Source organism: Chelonoidis abingdonii, chromosome 5, assembly GCF_003597395.2.
Source record: "Chelonoidis abingdonii isolate Lonesome George chromosome 5, CheloAbing_2.0, whole genome shotgun sequence".
Lineage (NCBI taxonomy): Eukaryota > Metazoa > Chordata > Testudines > Testudinidae > Chelonoidis > Chelonoidis abingdonii.
In genome coordinates this window covers 99,884,687-99,899,713 of record NC_133773.1, presented here as the reverse complement: position 1 = coordinate 99,899,713, position 15,027 = coordinate 99,884,687, and the positions used below count along the sequence as shown (strand labels likewise).

At 41.8% G+C, this 15,027-nt stretch overlaps 1 protein-coding gene across 7 annotated transcripts in view; it reads right to left on the bottom strand.

Annotated features, from left to right (window-relative positions):
* Positions 1 to 15,027, bottom strand: part of APBB2 (amyloid beta precursor protein binding family B member 2) — a 322,611-nt gene that overhangs the window by 121,095 nt on the left and 186,489 nt on the right. For 2 of the 7 annotated variants that reach the window (XM_075066501.1, XM_075066502.1), the window contains exon 1: positions 12,498 to 12,717. The exons of the other annotated variants lie outside the window; for them this stretch is intronic. In XM_075066501.1, the coding sequence (XP_074922602.1) occupies positions 12,498 to 12,561 (64 nt within the window). In that variant the 5' untranslated portion in view covers positions 12,562 to 12,717. Of the gene's footprint in view, positions 1 to 12,497; positions 12,718 to 15,027 lie in introns of those variants that run through there. 7 annotated transcript variants of the gene reach the window in all.

The window sequence follows — 15,027 nt, the reverse complement described above, 5'->3', positions numbered from 1 at the left end:
CCCTGCCTGTCCTCTTCCTCAGAATTCCCTTACCACCCTCAATACTCACAAAGGGAGCATTCCTTTCGACAGCGAAAATCTTACAAAAAATAATTACACACAAGCTTTCATCAATATGAAACTAAAAAAAATTACTTATTTAAAATGGTTAACAGTGGGAAAACCATACACCATTCCATATTTAAAACTGGTTGTCTCAAAAATACAAGTAGTTTTGAACTGTTGATCTTACACAGTGGTAAAAGAAAAATCCATAGGTGAAATTTCAGTCCCATTGAAATTAATGGTAAAATTCCCATTGACTTCATTGAGGCCAGGATTTTGTCCTGCAGACCAATGACATCTTCAGATTTTATGTTGCTAGAGAGATCTTGATTGACCAGCTGCAGTCAATAAAGATCCCATAGTGCATTTCATAGAGTGGGAACATTAACCCTAGTAACATGACCATGTTCCAGCAAGGGCAATTACTTTCTACCTGCTTACATGTTTTCTTGCAGTTACAGATGGACATGGTATTCTTAACTCTCTTTATTAAATTCCTGAACAGAGCTATTGTGTACTTTTAAACAACTGCTGTGTTCCATCCCAGAGGGGACCAAATTGGGACAATAAATAGTTTCCTCTTAGTGTTTGGAACTATAGATAATGGGGAATTCAGGAACAAAGAAATTGTCACAGCAGATCTGACTAGTGATCCAGTAACTTGAGTGTGACATTAGTTAATACCTGAGGCTTCAAAGGAAAGTGCCAACCCCCTCCGCTCCCTCCTCCTCCTTCTCCCCATAAGGTAAATTTCTTCCTAACCCCTGGCTGGCTTATGCCCTGAAGCATGCTTTGTAATATTTATTATTAACTAAAAAATTAATTCTTATGCTAGCTATGTACCTGTGGAGGTTTTCAGTATATATATGTAAAAATATCTATGCTTCTTTAAACTTAAACTCTTGACCTCCATCATATTTTGTGGCAATAAGCTCCACTGTCTAAAAAATATTTTAAATGTATTGCCTATTAATTTAACTGAATGCTTCCTGTTCTTGCATTATGAAAAAAGATACAGAGGCACACTCAATTCACTTTCTCTACTATTCATTATTTTGTATACACCTTAGTCATCATTTCTTAGTCTACTCCTGGAGGAATTCTGCAGCAATGGGCATAGACTTTTGTATTTTCCCACATTAAAAAACATTTTGCCTAAGAAGTGTTCCAGTTTCACCTTTTGCCCACCAGAGACCGCTGTGGCGCTAGAACAGCTGGCTGGCAGCCTCCGGGGGGCAAAAGGCAGAACTGTAGCACTTAAGCAAAATGTTTTTTAATGTGGGAAAATACAAAAGTCTATGCGCATTGCAGCAGAAGTCCCCCAGGAGTAGAATTCATCACAGAAACCTGCCTGCGGAGCCAGGTTAGGACAGAATGGGGCAAACAGAGTTGCTGTGGGGGGTCAGAGACTGGGGTTCAGAATAGTTAGTGGCAGGGACAGACTGGAGCATGGGCTCAGAAGCTAGTGGGGTGACAAGAGTTGAGCCTGGGGACAGGGAAGAGGGGCTGCAGAGACCTATGGGGATGAGGAGAGCAGGGACAGGGGCAGACCTGCCTGATTGAATGGGAGAGGCTTGGGGTCATCCAAGGTCTGCATGGGAGAGGCTTGGGGGGAGGGATAGCTCAGTGGTTTGAGCATTGGCCTGCTAAACCTAGGGTTGTGAGCTCAGTCCTTGAGAGGGCCACTTAGACATCTGAAGCAAAATCAGTATTTGGTCCTGCTAGTGAAGGCAGGGGGCTGGATTCAATGACCTTTTGGGGTCCCTTCTAGTTCTATGAGATAGTATATCTCCATATATTATATTATTTTTATTAACGCTCTAACAATCGCACACACATACACCCAAAGAAAAACCTCCCACTCACACCCAACACCCTCCAGGCTCACTCCTAGGCTCCTTCCTTCTCCCTGAGCACCTCTGTTACCCCTGACTCTCCCAAGCCTTAGCACTGCTTCTCATAGGTGCAGGAAATACAGTTCTGTATTGTAATTTAAATGAATTATACAATGTTCTATATTAATATGTCTAGTAAAGAATCTATTCATCAAAAAAAAAATTACCAGAATTTTTTTTGGGTCTGTATTGTTACAGACATACTTGCTGACAGATCCCCATTCCCTCCCCACTCCCACCCCCCAGAGTGTCTTGAACCGAACTCAGTGCTCCAGGTGTCTGACAAGAGCTACAGTGTTTTTCCAGTGGAGTTGCATACTGTTCTCGAATCATTAGTTTATTATTCCTCCAGTAAGATGAGCAAATTCTGAGCTGAAAAGCTCACAGACCTCCAACTACAAGACTTCCATTAATATTTAGTTTTGAGTCACCTCTGTTATATATGAAACACAACTTAGGTCCAATATCTGAGAGTCCTTAACACTTGTGTAATAAGGTCAGGAATATCTTAAATATTCCAAATATCTGTTTACTAATTCTATGTTCTATCCTGCATCACATTCAAGCATCTCATTTCATTCTCCAAGGCCTTCCACAATTTAGCATTTTCCTATCTTTCTGTTCTGGTCTCTTTACTTCGCACACTCCTCCTTTGCTTAACCCAAGCCACTTATCTAACTGTCCCCTTCTCAATAATAAGTAAAAACAAGAAAAACTACACAAATATTTTCAAAAGCTGACCGTGTCATGCTCATCAAAAAAAGCTGCATGCCACCGTTTGAAAAATCCAAACCAACATTCTGAGGTATTGGTGGCAGTGCTGCTATTCTTCAGAACCAGATATAGAAGAGTACATTGAAATAGCTAATTGATAAAATCCTAAAGTAGCAAAGTTGCATCAAAGTCTATAAAGAAAACACTGGACCTTTCAGTACATACTAGCATGAAAAGACAACCAACCTGCATTGTCATAAGGAGAAAAAATTAAAAGCTTAAATTTAATGAATAATTTGGCATAGTTCAGTTGTAAAGAGAAGGGAATTAGGATACTTCACACTCATTTAGGGCTCATTCCCATTTGAAGTCAACGGGAATCTTTGAATTGACATCAGTGGGTGTTGGATCAGGTCCATATGTTTTTCAAAGCATTTTATGAACATTAACCACTTAATCCTCAAAACTCCCATAGCAGGTAGACATTATTATCTCTTTTACAGAGGCAGGCACTCTCATTTTTCCTCTTCCTTCTTCTAAGTGCTACAGCCTATGGTCTCTCTAACTCATATCCTGAGCTGGGTGGAATGGCTATCAAAGTAGAGAGATGGAGGTGTTAATCTCTCACCTGATAAAAATGGAGGACAAAGTGCTCTGTTAAATGGGACTCAGAATAAAGAGTCCTTGTGAAGTGCTAAACAACTTCTGTGAGAAGGTGAGGTCATTCTGCCCTCGCAGGAAAGGATCCACAGTTATTTTGTTTACTCTGAGGCTGTGGTTGAGGCTGGGGTGTTTTTTTCTGAATTTGCACATAATGAATAACTAACTTCAGTCAATTTTATAATAATAGGAGATCTTTTATTTAAAGTTTTTGGACTCGATAGACAGACTACAAGTTCACTGATCTTCAGAAGTCTGAGGTTAGTGTTAACTATTATTCATATAGGTCATCTTTGAAAAAGTAGCCTAAAGTTGCTTGTGGAAATAAGACAATCATCAAATGCCCCTGCTTGTTCTACACAAGATAGAATAATTAAATGAAGCGGAACACAAGTAGGGATAAAATAATTTCTTTAATGTATTACACTGATAAAGTGCATCAAAGTCCTGCACTTAGGAAGGAAGAATCCCATGCACTGCTACAGGCTGGGGACCGACTAGCTAAGCGGCAGTTCTGCAGAAAAGGACCTGGGGATTACAATGGACGAGAAGCTGGATATGAGTCAGTAGTGTGCCTTTGTTGCTAAGAAGGCTAACGGCATATTGGGCTGTATTAATAGGAGTGCTGCCAGCAGATCGAAGGAATTGATTATTCCCCTCTATTCGGCACTGGTGAGGCCACATCTGGAGTATTCGTCCCCCACTACAGAAAGGATGTGGACCAACTAGATTGAGTCCAGCGGAGGGCAATGAAAATGATTAGGGGGCTGTGGCACATGCCTTATGAGGAGAGGCTGAGGGAACTGGGATCATTTAGTCTGCCAAAGAAAAAGGTGAGGGGGGATTTGATAGACTTCAACTACCTGAAGGGGGGTTCCAAAGAGGATGGAGCTAGGCTGTTTTCAGTGGTGGCAGATGACAGAACAAGGAGAAATGGTCTCAAGGGCAGAGAGGGAGGTCTAGATTGGAACTTATTAGGAAAAACTATTTCACTATGAGGGTGGTGAAGCACTGGAATGGGTGACCTAGGGAGGTGATGGAATCTCCATCCTTAGAGGTTTTTAAGGCCCGGCTTGACAAAGCCCTGGCTGGGATGGTTTAGTTGGGGTTGATCTTGCTTTGAGAAGGGGGTTGGACTAGATGACCCCCCTGAGATCTCTTCCAACCCTAATCTTCTATGATTCTATGATCGTTTGAGATTATTTCTGTTGTAGTTTGAGATCAAAATTATCATACTGTGCAAATACAAAATGTTACTTTATGCTTATATTGAGTGATTTCTTCCAAACCAACCAACCAAAAGTTGCAAGGGAAATTACATATGTTTATTCATAGTTATTGTAACAGGTTACAAAGTAAGATCTAAATAGGAATGACACTGAAGTATAAAAAAACAAAATTGCTTTTGTGACACCAGGAAGAATGTTGTAAATAGGGTGACCGGACAGCAAATGTGAAAAATCGGGATGGGGACTGAGGGTGGGGGTAATAGGAGCTTATATAAGAAAAAGACCCAAAAATCGGGACTGTCCGTATGAAACCTGGACATCTGGTCACCCTAGTTGTAAACCTTAAGACATAATACAAAAAAGACTTCTACAAAAATTCATTAAGATGACTGTAATTCTTATCTGCAAGCATCTGGAAGCAGACCATGTAATATGGTTGCAAATACTCTGGGTTAGGGCCAAAGAAACATTACCTGAGTAATAAATGTTCAATTACCTTAAAAATATATTATTAGCAAAAGACAGAGATGGACAAAAATAGGTGCTGGGATGAATTTAGGTATGTACTCTTAATTAACTAATTTCGGAACTAGTGCAGCTCTAGTTTCAAAGACTTAATAATATTCCATATTAGGGACATATTTTTTATTGTAAGGCTGCCATTAAGGGTTGGGTTATTTTGGGGCTCACTTGTCCTTGTGTGTCATTTCAAGAGAAAGGTATTGACAATGTAACATGGATTCACATTTTAAATTAAATAGAGGTAAATATATGTATACCTCCACATGAATTATAGTTTTATTAGGAAGTTGTTTAACTTATTTATCTATTTTAATCACTCAAAGCACCCAATCCAAGCATCATTTCAGTTGTTTTCACAATAGCAAGAAAGTACATTACTATAAAGATAGAGATTTACAGAAGCATTCCATGAAGTAAACACACATTTCTATGCATTTGGGTAGGTTTATTTACCATGCAGTGTGTCAGAACGAGTCATGATCTACTGCAAGAATATATTCTTAAAGAGACTTCTTCCCTAAAGTCTTCCATATGAAATGGATAAGGATAATAACCACAGGGCAAGGAAAAAAAAAAAAGATCCATTCTGGATTAGATTAAGCAATAAGCACAGCCACTATAAATAAATGCTATAAAAATTCCATGCTAGGGTCTTTCAAAGGGGCTTGGTGTTTGCCTGTTTTCTGTACAACTCCAGCATTCCTTTGGGAAGGAAGATTTTAGCCTCTCTCATTATAAAGGTGTCCTTTTGAATGAGAACCAGTACTGGCTGCAGAGAAACAAAATGAAACTATATCTGTACATTTGAATCCTGGCCCCAATGGGTATCTACTACTTTTCCATATTCCGTATTATCAGTTGAACAACAGTTGCCCACCAGCCATCATCCACTGGTGCCGTCAGTTCTGTTCTGCTTACCTGCTCTGAGCATACCGCCTGGTTACTTGGTCTGAAAACTCTCAACCAGGATTTCAACCTCAGAAAAGCATGAAATGTCACAATTCATTTCAATGGATTACAATCCCTGAAATCCAGTGCTGACAATTTCAGTATCAATATTGTTAAAGACTCACAGCTGATCTGATGTGGGTGGATTCATCTGAAAGGACGTCACAATAATAGGGACCCAATACTTTTCAATGGGCATTTTGCCCAAGTAAATACTGTCAATTAAGGCCTGGTCTAAGGAATTTGACCGACATAGTTATTCTGGAATAACTGTAATTATTCTGAAATGAAATAATTTTTACTCTAGAACAGTATGTGTCTACATGAGGAGCTATTCTGGAATAGCTTATTCCACAACAGCGACGGCAGCCAATTGTCCCACGTAGGCCAGGCTTAAGACCTCCTCTTCTGAAACCCTCTCTATTAAGCTTCACCCAGAAATAAATGTTTATATCTGCATTTTTATGAATGGCTGACAAAGGGAGTTTATAATGGAAGAACTAATACTGCCTTAATTCAGTCATCAGTATAAATGAGAACTGCACATGGTTGAAGCCTCAAAAGATTCTGTTGCATACAGAAAAGCTGTAGCATCAAATTACCTATACCAAATAAACCGTTACAAGAGGACAAACATTCAGAAAATATAGTTGTGTCTATTACAGCTGTCCCCCTGCTAGCATTCCTCTTTCCCTTCTCCTTCTGTTTGTCCTGGTGGCCGCCCCTCCCGGCCACTGTGCTAACTAAAGTCATAGCCCTATTCATAGGGATGGCTTGTACAGACTAACTGGAGCCACTGCCCTGCTAGGAGAGGCTCTTCTCTATTAGGCTCCTTTGTTCAGACCCGGGCTCGGTGTGGGGCCGCCAGCAAATGCAAGAACCTGAAGTGGCCAAACTAAATTAAGCATATCAGCCATCTGTGCAGCAAACATGCCAGCATCCTATCTCACTTGCAGGTTTCCCTCCTCCCTCCCCCTGTATAAGAGGAGCAATCAAAGTACTGCGTGAGGAACTGCCTTAAGTTTGCCTTTAAACCAAACATTTGCTGATCAACCCGGAGAAGGCCTTGCTTGCCACTGGGTCTGATTCAGCTAGGGTCTTTGGGGGGCCCTCTCTCCTCGTTGTGAGCGTACCCCGTTTTAAGTCCCCTCCGTGAACAACGAATTTGTGCCCTGGAGATCTCCTGATTTACTGAAAGCATCGAGTCTCCTCTCCATCCCTCGCCGCACGGCTGTCTCTCTCCTATTTTTGCTGCTGTCCTGGAGTAAAGTTTTCTCTTGCAGGCCCCCTGTCCCTAGCTGCTGCCTGTTCCCAGCAGACAGCACACAAGCAACTCCTGTCTACATTAATCTGTTTCTTGCTCCGCAGCTCCTTTGGCTGCCGAAAATAAAGCCTGTGCCGCGCTGGGCGTGCTCTCCGGACGTACCCGGGCTGCTGCAGCCCCCGCCCCCCCTCCCCCCGGCCACTGCTGCTAAGGTTAGTCTAGATAAGTGTAATTCATTTTTGCATAGCATGTGGTAAGTAGGTTTAGAGAATTTTGTATTAGTGCTCGTAATGTGGTTAAAAAATGTTGCATTGTGTTCGTTACTTGCGTAATTTGTGTTATCTTGATTAATTAATCATGAATAGATGCTGTGTCCTGTATAATTGTGGTTAAGTCTGTCTTCCCGCTGCCCCCACCCCCAAGCTCCCCAGTCACGTGTTGCAGTTCTCGCTTTTAACGGAGCTCCTACCTGTCCCTGATCTCCTCCCCTGAGTACCTGTCTCCGCTCTCCGCTCGCTCCCTCTTCACCATCTCCCAACCTCATTCCCTCTACCGACGCCTCTCTCTCTCTCTGCTTTTTAATCCCCGTCCCCACATGTCACCCCGCCCCTACTGCCCCAAACCTCAATTGTATTACTAAGTTAGCATAAACACCCATTGGTACCCTTTTTCCTCTAACAACCTCAAATTACATTATACAACATTACAACACTTTTACCTAGAGTGGATATAACACATTTTCCCAAAACGTAGTTGTAAGTACATAAGAAAGTACACCTGTTTACTTATATTTCAGTGTAAACGGTTACCAACTGTATGCACCCACTGGTGTTACCCACAGAACCCCCTAACATTAACTAAAAAAAAGAACCCCCTCCAATGTCCTACGCTTAAACAAAAACCCATACCCCCTCACTATTGAATTTTCCCTGTTTTTTGCATTTTCTTAATAAAGTTTATTTTGCACCCCACCAGTGCAGTAGTTGTCCCCCAAGATCCCCTACCTGCTGGCAGGGTCAAGTTGTATTTACATGGAACCTTAGGCTGGAAGGGACCCTCAAACAAGGCAATTTGTATTTTCGAAGTGCCAAGTATAGTCAAGCCTGCATAAAATAATGTATTGCTGTTTTAGAACTCTCTCCTACAGCTGCCAGGCTCTACCATAGAGCTGATGTATAGCAGCAATAAACTCCATTCAAATCTGTAGGCTCTAATTTAGATGCTGAGTTTGGCAAGATGATTAGCAAATTTGGGAATTAAATTTTTATTTCAAGATAAACGTTTATTTTAGTCTCCAGTACTGGGTGAATACTGTAATGCTGATGTCTTAAAACGAAATGGAAACAAACTAAGTGCAACTGGATGGCAACGTAAACAGCATATGCATTTGGTGACCACCTTTGTAAAAAAACAGTATTTTTATTGCTTGCTTTTTATTGCTGTTTCAGAGAGAAGGGACAACAATCAACTTGCTGCCATAATATGAAAAATTCTTTAGCCCCAACAAGGCAGAGATCAAAATTATAACAGGATCTCTCATGCTAAGCAAACTGAAAAGAGCGGCAAGTGGAGCCAATTAACTTCTCCATTGTTTTGCGGTGTCATGAACATGCCTTTTGTTCCATGGGAATTGTCACCAGGCTGTCATACAACTTCACTAATCAAAGTGGGAGGCATACCAGTGGCATGCAAAGATCACAGTTTTTATATCTCACCACATTGTAATTTACTAGTACCTGACCCATGACTTGCACCATTCTCAGGTAGAACTCGGTAGGCTTTGTGGAATTGCATAATTAAAAAACTAACTATGACAAATGACAGAAGCTTTTAATTGGTTCATGCTTTCCAGTGTAGGCAAGGTAGATTAGCTGTAAGTTTAGTATCAGTTAAGGCATAAAACATGCCTTTTAGACATGAATGCACAAGTAAAAGGAAAGGATTAGATATAATTGGGGCTGGGAGGCGGGGGAACATACAGAATGCTTATTGGGGAAAAAAAAGAAGTGCAAAGATACAGCACAAAATGGATTATGATAGATGAGAAAAGTCCAAAGAGATCATATATAATGCTTGAAAAAACAATATTTTACTAGCACTGTTTATAATAGGAAAAAAGTGTGGTATAGGTCCAATTAAGAAAGATACAGATATTATAATAAGAGAGGCTGGAGAAGTATTAGCAGAGGTAATTAATGTACTTTGAACCAAATTCTGATTTCATTTACCTTAGCGTTGTCCAGATTATACACCAGTATAAATGAGATCCAAATTTCCCCCTGTATGAGCATATTTATGTCAGGAGTAGATATTAAAAAATAGGTGGCTAAAATGCTAGTTGTGCCAGGTTAGTTGATTCCGGGTATTTTCTCGATATAGGCCAGAAATGCATCTTGCCACATTGGCAACAAATTCAACAAAACACCTGGACAGGATAGGATTTAGCTCTACATTCTTTAAGGAGCTAATATTACTACTAGCACTAGGATGTGTTACTCAGCACAAGAAGGATACCACAGGACTGGTAATTATAGATTGATAGTTCTAGTTTCTATTCTAGGAAAAATTATTAGGGATGAGAAGACATGCAACAAAAGACAGAAAGGGTAATTTAAATGGATTGTGATGAACCTGACATTTCTTCAAAGAAATCTGTAACAAAGAATGGACAAAGCAAAAGCTATGACTTACCTCAGTTTCAGAAAAGTCTTTAGGGACCTAAAGCAAGAGCAAGAGCAAGTGTGTGTGTGTGCAGACTGAACAAGGGATTTAGAACTGGTCCATGAGACAGGGTCAGAGGGTTACACCTACTCCATGGACAGAAAATCCTTATGAAAAATAGAGCTCAACGGCCTGGCGCCATTAAATGGAGGTAATTACATAATGGTACAATCTGCAGTTAGAGATCTGGATGGGGTAAAGCAGGAGGATGAAATATTGGTCTCAGTGCCAGGAATAGCAAGGTAGAGATTTATACAAAACGGAAATGTTTATTAAATGGTTAGAAAAGCTCTAGAAAAGAAGCCTGGAAATTAGTGAACAATATACTGTGTTACAGTACAGGACCACTGCACAGAGCCAAAGAAGTGCTGGGTCATAAATAAGGAAGCAGATTTCAAAATTAAAAGGTATGCTAATATGAGGTCACGGTGTGGTAGCATTTGGATTCACTGCGTACTTAAAAACAAGAAGGATCCCACTTTTCTGAAAAGGGCAACAAGGTTAATTCATGATAAAATAGTTACATCTCATGAGAAAAGATAAAAAGATTATATTGTATAATCAGATTCAAATACCTAAAAGAGCCATGCAAGGATTTGTTTAAAAAATAGACCCTTTTTACTTCCAAGATAGGGACATCACACTCAATTGAAAAGTTCAGGGAAAAAAGCTTAATGTCAGATCCTCAATGAGTGGAACTACTCCAATTTACATCAACTGAGAATCTGGCCTTTAGTCTTAGGAAGGACTTCTTTCACAGACTATTACTGGAATAAGGAATAGTTTGAAAATATAATGCAGTGAGACCAAATGCCTTGTAAGCAAAAATATATATACATATAGATACTGATATAGAAAATAAGCTTCTGAATAGCAAAATGTACTTACTATACAAAGATATGGACCTGATAGTCCTCAATTCGCTCCTTCCTTAAATATATGCTTCTGTAAACCTCAAACCAGAATAATTGCCCTTCTACTGGATGGATACTTTGAATAAAGGGGATAGATTTGAAATTCAGGACTTGAGCCTGACTCTGATTAGTATCAAATATATCAAAATCAAGAAATTTCAACTGTGACTAACAGTTTGAGTCTGCCCTACAGGCTGGAAGCACCTTTGGTCCGCAGTTGCCAATTTTCACGTGGTAAATAAGCACCCTGACTTTCACAAAGCCAAAAATCAAGCTATTCCTATTTCAAAACACAGCCAAAACAAGCCAATACCTAAGAATCCCAACACTCTATGTGACTAGATCCTCCCTGGCATGCAACCTGGGACTGTGGTGGACCCACTGTGCACCTCTTACTCTCTCCCTCCCAGCTCCTGCTTGCCCACCTTTTGCCCCTGCATGCTGGGAGCCGATGGAAAAAAAAAATAGAAGCAACAAGCAACAATCTACAATCCAAAAACTAGCCAGCAAACAACTCACAAGCCAATTAAGCCAAAAAACAAGCCCAATTTCTGCATTTTTTTCATGGGTCTGGCATGTCTGCTTTGGTTCCATTGTGATGTGTTTATAGTTTTCAGCACAAATAGTAAAGCATTCTGGCCTATAGTTATTCTCTAAGTCATCTCCTTCCATTCTCTTCCGCCATCCATTTCTCTTCACAGTAAATCCAATATCAGAGCCTGAGGACAATTCAAAGATGTTATTGTTGGAGGTCCAGTGCTGTGATTTCATAACACAGCTGTTCACATTCCAGCAGATGGTGGATACATACTATAAATGAAGGAATTCAACTGGAAAAATGTTTTGTTAGCAAATCTTCCCTTGTCAGAGATAGCAAACAGTGGGACTGCATTGGGACCTAAGGGCAGGACCTGTCCCAAAGTTTTGACAGCCTAGGAAAACAACAATTTAAAAACTGGTCACAGCTGGAATTAAACAAATAACAAAGTCACATACAATAAATTTTGGATATTATTTATTCCCCCTGCTGGACACAGAAGTGGAAATAGAAAAAAACAGAAGGGAGGAGGAGAAATGAGGAGTCATGAGGAATAAAACAGTTCTGGAAAAAAAAAACTAATAACAATTGTGAAAAAAATTCTTTATAAAGTTTTTAATCTTGGATTAAAGAGACTTTCCTTCCCCCGCCTGAACCTTTGCTAAAATGCATTCACAAAAAAACAAATCTGCTTCAAGAGTCCAATCTATATACTGAAGTCAATGGCAAATTCCCATTTACTTCAGTGGGGCCAGCACTTGGCCCTCAGTGGATCCATATTTCTGCTCATTACACACACTGTAGTTCAAAGAAGACTTCAGAGGGAAAAGAGATGTGGAATAACTGAGGTGAAGCAATAGACAAATTAAGAAACAATAATATAAAAAAAAACCCAGTACCATTACAGACCTGGATTCAGATACTATGTTTTAAATTGCTACGCTTGCTGTTCTGGTGATCAAACACACAAATTTATAATCTGCATAATTTCAGACCATTTTCTCATCACTTTGCGTGTGCTACAGTATAATCAACAGTTCCACCTACCCTCATAATTCACAATTACGATGGTCAGCACATAGTCTCTCCCAAGCATCACAGCAAGAAGCATGAATGCTCTCAGAAATAAATACAGCAAAAATGCAAGTCACTAGGACAAGTAGTTACAAATCAGAAAAACTTGTCTAATTTTGGTAACATTACTCAACAAGGAGTGATGAACAGCCAGAAGCTGGTCATTTGCAGCAGTCCTTCCTCACAGCATGCAACTGGTTGTCATGACAACACGCTCATCTCCCTTGCAGAATCTCTGAACAAGTCACATGCGTGTTGAATGGCACACAAGAGAAAGATTTGTTCAAGCTCCAGGGCAGATTGGTCAGAAGTGGAATTTGCAGGGATGAGCATTACAGAGCCTGACCTGTGCCTCTGAAGTCAATGGAAACTCTGCTATTGACTTCAACAGGTGCAGGTTCGAGTCTTTAAACGTGAAACAAAGAAGAGAGACAAGGTGGGTGAGGTAATATCTTTTACTGAACCAACAAGCTTTTCTCACTCACCAACAGAAGTTGGTCGAACAAAACATATTACTTCACCCACCTCGTCTCTCTAATATCCTGGGATCGAACTGGCACAGAACTGTTGCCCTAGTTTAAGGAGGGTAAGGATACCATTGCTCATTTCACACCTTTGCGAAGATCTGTGACTTAAAAAGGATAGAGAAGGGACAGACTGTGTGGACTATGAACAATTTAAAATCATCTTGCTTCTTAAATTTGAACAGATTCCCAAGGGAAAGATTTGGGGGAGAGGGGGAAATCCAAAAGCAAAAGGCGATGACCTATATGGAGGTGGCAACTAAGCTGGGGAACTGGGGGCATCACTACCATAAATGAGTTGTATGAAGTGGCTGGGTTAACTTTTTTATAAATCTGTGTCCCCAGGATCTTGGAATGTGGGTAAATGATCGGAAGGCAGAAGACCCCAGTACTGCAGGCCAGCTGACTGATGAATATGTAAATAGCAGGTCAGGATGCAAGAAGCCCAAAAAGACCTGGCCCAAGCATGGGACAGCCGCAGGGGGGGAACATGTGGGTTCACCCCAGCAACAGGAAGCAAGTAATCCCAAACTAGGGGGAGCAGCAGCTCCAAGACAACTTCCAAAAGGAAGTCACAGAGATCTGAGGTATTTTAATTATACCTCTACCCCGACAGAATGTGACCTGATATAACACAAATTCGGATATAACATGGTAAAGCAGCAGGGAGCCCTGGGCCCTTTAAAGCACCACCTGAGCCTTGCTGCTTTACCTCGTCATATCCGAATTCGTGTGGAGCCCCGGGCCCTTAAAATCACCGCCTGAGCCCGGCTGCCGGAACCCCCAGGGGCAGCCGGGCTCAGGCAGTGATTTAAAGGGCCAGAGGCTCTGGCCGCTGCAAGGAGACCCAGGCCCTTTAAATCCCCACCCGAGCCTCGCTGCCAGAGCTCCGGCTGTGATTTAAAGGGCCTGGGGCTCCCCACAGCAGCTGGAGCACCAGGCCCTTTAAATCTGCGCCCGGGCTCCAGCAGCCAGACTCAAATGGGGATTTAAAGGGACAAAGGCTCCAGCTGCTGTGGGGAGTTCCGGGCCCTTTAAATCCCTACCTGAGCCCCGCTGCCAGAGCTCCAGCAGTGATTTAAAAAGACCTGGGCTCCTCGCAGCAGCTGGAGCACTGGGCCCGGCCGCCAGGGCTCTGGCAGCCGGGCTCAGGCAGTGATTTAAAGGGCCAGAGGCTCCAGCCGCTGCAGGGACCCCCCGGGCCCTTTAAATCACCGCCGTGGAAGCCGTGCTGGACCAAACCTGATATAACGTGGTCTCACCTATAAGGTGGTGAGATTGTCTCCCGAGGACCGAGTTATATTGGGCTAGAGGTGTATCAGGGAACTGGGCACAAGTGGCCAGACTACCCAGGGATCAGGCACCAGGGGCTGACAGTGAGCCACTACAAGTTAACTGACTGACTGTCCAACTGTAGAGAGATAACTATATTAATTGGCCTCCAAAGGGAGGAAATTACACAGCCGGGCATACAATGTACAGGCAGCAAAGTTCATTCCCCGGGCATTTGTGCATATCTCTTGCTGTACTAATGGGAACTCCCAGCTCTCCAATGCAGGCAGAAGGTTAGTGGAGAGACATTCAAGGGGTGGAGGGACACTGGCACTGCCTGGATCTTAGTAAAACCCTTGAGATGAAAACTCAGCAGGTGCTGGCAGGCAGAGAGACAGGGGTGAAAGCTTCAAGGGTAAAATAATTTGCCCTGCCTGCACCAAATCCTCAAACCCCACTAGGTTTATACAGAGAAGCTGCTGGCGGAAACCTTAGAGGCTATTCCATTTAATATTTTACTGGAAAATGGTGCGAATTTAGCCCCGGGTCCAAATATGCAGCAGAGGCCAGGAAACAGTTTGGACCACCCTAAGGGCTTGGCTACGTTGCAGCGCTGGTGAAGGGGTTACAGCGCTGCAACTCACTCTGTGTACACACTTACAAAGCCCAGCCAGCGCTGCAACTCCCTGGCTGCAGCGCTGGCTGTA